We start from the raw sequence: 7,490 nt of genomic DNA, 5'->3' as shown, positions 1-7,490 counted from the left end.
TCTATTTTTAATAATTATAAAGGATGTTTGAATTCAACGGAACAGTTTAGGCCCTAAGACAAACCTCAAAATATAATTTTGACTGTGTATGTTGACTTACGACCCGTACATAATTGCACGGTCAACGACGAGAAATTTACGTCCTGCATGTTTTTTTTAATCGCGGACGCAGGTAAAGAAGAAAAATATGTATTTTTACAAAATTCTGATTATTCAACATGTGCCACGCCGATCGAATAATTTCCATCGTCGCGAATATGGAATCAGACCATCTACCATTAAGTTTGTGGATAAAAGGGGAGGATGGCGGAAGGCAGGGTGGGTAAGGGTCGTTAGGGGAGAGGGTGGTAGGAAAGAGGGAGGCGATAGAGAAGTATCAGGAGTAGTTGGGAAAGGTAAGCTTTGGGGCAGAGTCAATGGAAGAGATATGAAAGGATCCGAAAGAGAAAGTGAAAGGGTGTATGCAAAATAAGGTATTTAGAGAGAAAAAGAAAAGAATTGTGAAGCCGTGGTTGCATAGGGAATTTAAATTGATAAAGAAAAAGATGAAAAGGAAGTACAGGAAGTGGAAGGAAGAAACTGCGAAAAGGGAGGAGTAAGTAGAAGTGAAGGAGTTTATGGTAATTGGTAAGAAGAGCAGGAAAAGGAAAAAGATCTACAAGAGGAGTGGAGAAGTGTTAAGATAGAAGGGGGCATGTGGAAGATAATTAATAGGTTTAGGAAACGTAGGGTTGGGATAAGTGAGAAGATTGGGAGTGAGGAATGGGGGGAATTTTTTAAAGATTCATTTCGGGTATTAGATACGCGGAAGAGAGATGGGGAGATTAGAAGAACGAGGGAGGAAGATGGAGAGGAGCTGAATGACAAGGAGATAGAGAAGCAGCTAAGGAAGTTGAAAAGGTCTAAGGCAGCAGGGCTGAACGAGGTAGAAAACGAAGCGTGGCTGTTTGGTACACAAGATGTAAGGGAGAGGCTGAAGGGGAAGCGAAAAAAGTATGGAATGGGGAGGGATTCCCAAGAGGGTGGATGGAGGGGTTGACTGTACCACTGTATAAACAAGGGGATAGAAGGAGGCAGGAAAATTAAAGAGGAATTACGCTAATGAATATGAATATGGGAAAAAGAATACTATCGACAATATTTGCATCTTGCAGCACGTTGTGGATATAGAAATTAGCTAAAATGAGTGCGAAACTGCACGCGTTTCTTGTAGATCTAAAAGGTACGTTCCCTTCGGTGAATATGGGGAGTTTGTGGGATGCAATGGAAGAAAGAGGAGAGGAGAAAGGCCTGATCGAGAGGGTAAGGAAGGTGTACGAGCAGACGAAAGATAGGGTGAGAGGGGAGAGGGAATCTTGGAGGGTCAATCGCATATGCAGATGACTTAGTGCTGCTAGCAAAGAGCCTTTACTCGAGATGATGAAAAGGTTGAAGATATTTGGGCAAAAATAGCTTAGAGTTAAATGCGGACAAGTCAAATGTTATGGTGTTCAGTAAAGGAGGTGGAAGAGATAAGGGAGTTGAGTGGAAGTAGAAGGGAAAGATGATACAGGAGGTAAAAGAGTCTGTGCACCTTTAGCTTCCTGTTTCAGAGGAATGAGGAAGTCGATGGTCATATAAAAGAGAAGAATGAAATTGTTCGAGTCTCTAGTGATGAGTGTCTTATTCTATGGAGTGAAGGTATGAAGATGGAAGGAAAGAGAGGAGGTAAACAGAATACAAGAAAAGTATGCGTCAAGTGTGTAAATATGAAGAGAAATTTTGGACAGTGGGAGGAAGTAAGCAAGTTGGGGAGTGCTGTTTGGAAAGGGAGAACAGTAGAGGGGGTAGGAATATGGAGGTTGAAAGGGAATGATATTTTAGAACAAATGGATTGCAGATGGATTAGGTGAGAAAAATGCACAAAGGAGGAAGGTATGTGAGATGGTTAAGAAGAATGACATGGAGAGTGAGAAGGCAGGCGGGGTGAAGAGAATAAGAGTCAAGGTTTGACAGACGCTATGGGTGGATTATGTGGGGGGGGGGGGCGCAATATGTGTGAGAAAAGAGAGAAAGGAGAGAAAGGAATTCCGGAGCTTATAGCGAGGATGAGATGCTGGAGCATGGAAGATTTTAACAAGTTCTGACTTTCCAGAGATGTAGAAAGAAGTGTGGTACGTATGGAGGTATTGTTGTACGAAGGGGAGGGACAAAAGAGCAGTAGCATACGTAAAGGGGGTGTTGGGTAAGATTAAGAAGAAGAGAAGGAAGAAAAGGAATGGAAAACGAAATATCGTAAATAGGAGAGGAAGTAAGTTTAAGAAAATTGTACATATTGTAAATAGTAGATAAGTATTAGGTATTAGCTAAGGAAGTAGAGGTTTGCAATGTGAAGCGAAGGGAGAAAGTAGGGACATGTGTGCGAGGCGAAGCGAGGAAGGCAAGGCTATAAGGGCGAGCGCTCTTAGAGATATGTCGTGGATGGATTTTAGTTTTTAAAAAGTAGTTATGAGAAAGTTCTGTAAAAATGGAAGAGTAAGCAAGCACATTTTTTAAGGCCGGCAGGCCTAAAAATACACTTTTGTCTATCTACATGGTCAGAATCCTAAAATGAAGGAAGGAGCCTTTCTTTCTATTTTTTTCCTTGTTTGTACCGTGGTTCTAGAGATATGCTTGCCAAAAAGGGTCATAAATCAACGACCGACCAGCAGATGATTTATAACAGCTCTTATTTCTGAAGCTATCGGAAAAAATTCTCTATTGTTCCGAACTTTAAGCTAAATTCCGAAAATGGTCAATTTATTGTTCTTAGTCCGCGACCCAACGAAAAAATTTCTAATCATATAATTTAGTTTGCCGTTGAAAGTCGAAGGTTTGAAAGCTTTAATGGGCGGCAGATTGGTTATTTCCGATCTCTCGCGCGTGCGCTGTAATCTATCTGTTCGGTTACTTGACCTGCTCGAGGACTCCGGGATTCATTCTGTCTTAATAGTTTGAGAAGGATACTCTGTAAATTTATTCGACTATCTTTTATCACCATGGACACTGAATTCTCCGCGAAGGCCTTCTGAGAGAATTCTCAACATCTTCCGGACTCCTCGAGTAAGTTCTGGTGTTTACTTTATACTAACAATAAAATAGCGCTAATATGGGGTCAATTGTCATTTTAATTGTTTCATGGGTCGAGCATCCTCTGGGATGCGTTTAGTTACTCGAGACTCGATACTATTCATTAAACTTTAAATTTTTTTTGAAGTAATAATTGTCACTTTAATTGGTGTATTTAATTAATAATAATTAAGAATTTGTTGTTTCATTGCTCTTTTGAATTCATTTTCAACGTATTATTATTATTATTATTGATTAAAACTAATTTATACAAAACAACGAAAATGCTGATAACTTGATTTATTAATCCGCGAACCCGAAAATGTATTTCCTGCGTATCTTTGTATTTTAAAGTTGCATGTCAATTTTAAGGAAATTTATCTAATAAGTATGGCGGCCGAAAACCGACAGGCTTGGGAATTATTCCAATCATCAACGCCTTTGTGATGAAGCGATCTACCGATATTTCTTCTAGATACTTTAGCAGGATTCCGCTTGAGACAATTTGCCTTATTTTATTTAGCGTTTCAGGGGGACTGATTTTCGCAAAATTTATTGAATCATTGAAAAATCTTGTGTCGACGTAAACTATAATTACTTTAAGTCATATAAAATTATAAACTTGTCTTTAATACATATACTTGCACATTCTTGGACACCTAACAAAGGTTTTCAATTAGTAGAGAGAAAATTATGGTTTCTAATTATTGAAGGAGAAATATACATCTTTTTATTTAAAATACCAAAATATGAAAACGTTTGGTGACATATTTAAATCATCAACCCTTATTCACACAGATTTATTATTATAAGAAATTAGGATAGTGCAGTCCGAGAGATTCAGTGTACAAATTAATTAAAATTAAAATCATTCTATGAAGCAGACTTCGAACCTGGTGACAATTTGTAGCAAGAAAAATGTTCAGCAAGCAAATATATATATTATCGGCACTTATACTTTTTACAAACTCTGGTCCACATATAATGAGACAACAAGTTTCAAGTTGTGAGAAGGAAATATATTTACTCAATAATTGTATATCGTCAAACGTGTTTGTATTTACAAAACGAACACTGCTTTTTATACATTTATATTTTACATTTATAAACACTTACGACTAGATAAGCTCTCCATAGTACACTTTACTTAATTTCACTAACTTTCGACTCGATATCTTGTTTCATGTAGACATGAGCTTAAATTAAAAAAAAAAATCGCTAATGTATGTATTGAGACCAGATACATGGACACCCTAACAATTATTATTTTTGTTTAATTAACTAGAATGGAAAGTTAGATAGTAATACAGTCAAACATAAAATTGGTCGTAAAACGTTTCGACACATTTAATGCCGCTGGGAAAGACCGTAAATTCTTAGCATTGATTCAAGAAGGTTTGGATGTTCTGATGTTCTGATGTCTGATGTTCATTGAACATTCATCATAAATGAATGAAAGTACCGAAAGCATTCATGATTAAAGTTAAAACTTGATGTAAAATAATAAAAAATTCAATATTTGGACTTCGAATCTGCTTCCACAATTCATTACACTAATTTAGTAACAATGCGAAATTGGCAATTTAAAAATATTAGTCAGCAGTCTAGATTTGTGCGCAGAAAAAACTAAGATTCACTTGCGGTTTATCTCCAGGTGGTTTTGCACATTGTAGATGTGCCAAAAATCAGATCTCTGGAGACACAGAAAACTTTTTCTATGATACTTAGAATCAAAACAATATTACTGATGGTATTTCGATTAAAAACCATTACTTTACTGAAAAAATTTTAAATCTCACAAAAAAAACATTTATTTTAAAAATGTTTTTGGAAATTAACTTAATATCGCTTTTTGTCAATTTCCAAAAATTGGTTAGTTTTTAATAAAAAAAAAGCAATTTTCTTTTAAATTGGTAAGAAGAGAAAGTAAGAAAAATTTAATTACAAAAACCTTTTGTTCAAATAATTATTTTTCGTTTGTTTTAAACTTTTTTCTCAAAAAACAATGTTTTTTACTTTATAAGAAATTACTACTATAGTCAGTTATATCACGGGCAGAGATCCCCTATAGAGGTCAAGCTATAAAGCCTTCTGTGCCTCACACTTAACCATCGCTGTCAGTAGTTGACCCCAGACCTCTTGATGAAGCCCAGTATGTCAATCACCGACAGCATTGTAGCTTCCTCAGGTACCATGAAATGGGAACCAAGGGTTTAATGCCTGAGTCTAGCTAACGCCGGGCACTGGCATAGTGCATGCAAGGATGTTTCATCAACCCTGCCACATCTCCTGCACTCTGTAGAGAGGCTATACCCTATTTTGTGCATATGGTAGTTCAAGTGGTTATAGACCGTGGCCTCACAACGTAAATGGGAACGTGATACGGTTAAGGCCAATTTTCACATGAGATGTTCGTCTGATGATGAGGAACGTAAAAATAGGTGCCTGGCAGGTGTGAGTGGATGCGTTTACCTGTGGCGACCTGTCAAAGGTGCGAATTTTTGGCAGTTAACGAACGTGACTCGGATAAGGTTGATAATTGGTGTACATGAAGGGGCTGACATTAGAAATAGCACCTGTGCATTTCCAGGCACTTACCTGGATGCAAAAGTATTGCCAGGCGGCTTCGAAGTCGCCGGAGATTCAGGTGAAATTTCTTGAAATTGATTTTACAGGAAAAATTTTGAAGCAAAAGTTGGCCCACTCCCAGAGATGCATATTTTCATTGGTATATCATTTTTTTGATAAAATTGATATATTTGGAGAAAACATCGATTAAAGAAATACCATAACAATAAAAAGCCCTTTTTATTGACAAAAAGTGATTTTTTCGAAAATTATTAAAAGACAAAAGGTACTCTATTACGGGTATACTCCAAGATGAATAAGAAGTATTTGATCAAAATGTTAAAAATTTACCAAGTTATTCGTATTTTCCCTTCTTTTTCCCATTTTTTCTATCACCTGCTGTATCTTTAGCAATTTAAAAGAAGGTGTGCTCAAAATTAGTACACGAATAAAGTAAGTCTTGTGCAAAGAATTGGCGTCAGCCACTTTTAGTTAAAACAATTACTTATTCTGCTATAAATAATAATAATCAGTGTCACGTTCTCAGCTTCTGATTATCGTAGAAAGTTGTAATAAAGGTGAATATGATTTTAAAAATTAAACGACAATATCGCTTTACTTTAAAATATCCATTATTTATTATTGTTAAAGTTTATGTTTTGTCGCGGAGATACTAATATCGCATTCTTATTAATCTTTCAAATCACAATTTACCGTCAATTTGGTAAATCTGGTAATTTATGATTTACGTAACTCAAGTTGAAACCCACTTTTAAAGCAGACCAGAAGGGAATGTGAGTTGACAAAAATATCAGCTTTAAAATTCATAGAAGAGGTTAGGATTTTTTAAAGCTAGATTGTGGCATACTAAGATCACAGACAAGAAGGTACCTACCCCAAAATTCCCATAGATCCGGCAGCAATAAAAGTTGCATCAAAGTACCGTCCAATGTAGGCAGAAAACGTCGGCGTTAAGCAGAAACTCATGAGAGTGAAACTGACAAATAGATCGGTCCATCTCTTTCACTCTCAAGAGTTTATGCTTTACGTCGCCGTTTTCTACACTCATGGAACTGCGGCTTTATCGCAGAATTTACCGTCATTGTATAAACCACGTATAATTTTACGCTTCCAGAGATATTTTACATTATATTTTAGTATTTTGATGCTAATGATCGGCAAATTCTGTATTTTTATGGCTTCATGAATAATAACACTTGACTGTTTAACTCACATACTTATTGTTTAGAACTGGAAAATCATTATGTTTCCCTATAATGTGCTAATGAAATACATATACGCGGAGAATTTGTTTACAGATATGTAGATCTTCCAACATTAAAAGGTACATTCAAAGAGAATTTTCACTTCATGTTATATGTATAACGAGATGTAACTATTATATCCTTTGGATAAATAAGGAATACAGCATGATCCAACAAAGCATGGTCCCGCCAGGCGCAAGTAAAAAAAAGTCAACCAATCAGATTCGGCACCCTAGGGCACACGACCTTTCTGACATCTTGGATCTAGTGCGACAGTTGGCTTCCCTTTCCATTCGCGCCAATGCAGTGAGTATGGTGGGGGGCGTCGGTTCACACCAAGCATGGACATAGGAAACAAGTGACTAGGCATGCCATTGCGGGGGTGATGCGATGAGGGGGGAGGTCCGCCACCTATTGATGTCCTGCGACAAACATGGCAGCGCCCACATGTTTATATTTTCATGCACAGTTTGTCGGCAAAAATTCTTGTACGCATAATCAAATAGCACATCATAAGATGGCGGCTCTCCCCACTCATGGAATTCTCCCCCATCCCGTGGATTCAACCGC

General features: G+C 37.1%; 1 protein-coding gene across 7 annotated transcripts in view; it reads right to left on the bottom strand.

Annotated features, from left to right (window-relative positions):
• Positions 1–7,115, bottom strand: part of LOC117172410 (liprin-beta-1) — a 145,052-nt gene extending 137,937 nt beyond the window's left edge. For 2 of the 7 annotated variants that reach the window (XM_033360309.1, XM_033360310.1), the window contains exon 1: positions 6,890–7,115. Coding sequence is in view for 2 of the 7 variants with exons in the window: in XM_033360307.1 (XP_033216198.1) it covers positions 6,753–6,758 (6 nt within the window). In the remaining 5 variants the exon portion in view is untranslated. Of the gene's footprint in view, positions 1–6,550; positions 6,726–6,752; positions 6,860–6,889 lie in introns of those variants that run through there. The other 5 variants (XM_033360312.1, XM_033360313.1, XM_033360307.1 and 2 more) reach the window with 4 other exon arrangements.
• Between the last annotated feature and the right edge of the window lie 375 nt (positions 7,116–7,490).

Source organism: Belonocnema kinseyi, chromosome 5 (assembly GCF_010883055.1).
Source record: "Belonocnema kinseyi isolate 2016_QV_RU_SX_M_011 chromosome 5, B_treatae_v1, whole genome shotgun sequence".
NCBI classification, from domain to species: Eukaryota; Metazoa; Arthropoda; class Insecta; order Hymenoptera; family Cynipidae; genus Belonocnema; species Belonocnema kinseyi.
Note: the sequence above shows the minus strand (reverse complement) of the source record. Positions and strands in the feature narration are given on the sequence as shown.